This window comes from Eimeria mitis, genomic scaffold, assembly GCF_000499745.2.
Source record: "Eimeria mitis Houghton genomic scaffold, Emh_scaff3151, whole genome shotgun sequence".
Classification (NCBI taxonomy): Eukaryota; Apicomplexa; class Conoidasida; order Eucoccidiorida; family Eimeriidae; genus Eimeria; species Eimeria mitis.
The window spans coordinates 1-741 of record NW_013571493.1 but is presented as its reverse complement, the minus strand read 5'-3'; the positions used below and the strand labels follow the sequence as shown (position 1 = coordinate 741).

Here is a 741-nt window from a genome sequence, read left to right as displayed (position 1 = left end):
TACCACTGCTGTTGCTATATTACATGTAGGGTTTGCTTCAGTCCATGTTGTGTGCTGCTGGGCTGCTGAAAGCTGGTGGTGGGCCCCCCCCAGGAACAGGCACGTCGTCTTCCTCTAGGAGCTGCAGCACCTTTAGTGCGGCCCAAATCCCAAAGACGAACTGCGCGATGCGGGCGAAGATACCAACGAAGAAAAAACTCGCAAACATGACGAAAGCAAAGACGAGAACCTTGAAAAGGTGGGGTTTTCTGAAGAAGTTAATAAACACCTGCAACAAAGAATTCTTGGCACGCATGTGCGCCCCTCGACGCTCATCCGCAATCACCCCTGATGCCTCGCTCTGCTGCGACTCTGTCTCCACAGGCAAGTCGGCAAGTGTCAGCTGGTGCTGCTGCTGCTGTTGCTGCTGCGGAAGGGCGGGACTGTCGTAGGCCCCGTAGCCGCGAGCTGCATCTGCACCTGGGTAGAAGGCGCCTCTTGCGGCCGCTTGACCGGAGTTCAAACTCAAAGTTGAATCGCCTAACATCGAGCTGCCTTGGGGAAACTGGAACCGCTGGGGTTCCGCTTCGAACCCTGCAATCGGTACACTTGATCCCCACGCATTTACGTTTGGAGTCAAGGTCCCAACAGCGGGATGGGGGGCCGGAACTCCTGCTGCTGGTGCTGCTGCCGGTGCTCCTGGCTGCGGTATGTCCCACGAGCCCCAGTTCCCCGTTGCAGCACAGACGCCATGCGGGGCTA

The 741-nt window shown here is 57.6% G+C and overlaps 1 protein-coding gene across 1 annotated transcript; it reads right to left on the bottom strand.

The window, feature by feature from the left end:
* Positions 1–37: 37 nt before the first annotated feature.
* EMH_0062690 (uncharacterized protein) lies at positions 38–526 on the bottom strand (the record flags this gene model as incomplete). Its single annotated transcript, XM_013498060.1, has 1 exon — positions 38–526. The coding sequence occupies one exon, from the start codon at positions 524–526 to the stop codon at positions 38–40; it is 489 nt and encodes a 162-aa protein (XP_013353514.1).
* Between the last annotated feature and the right edge of the window lie 215 nt (positions 527–741).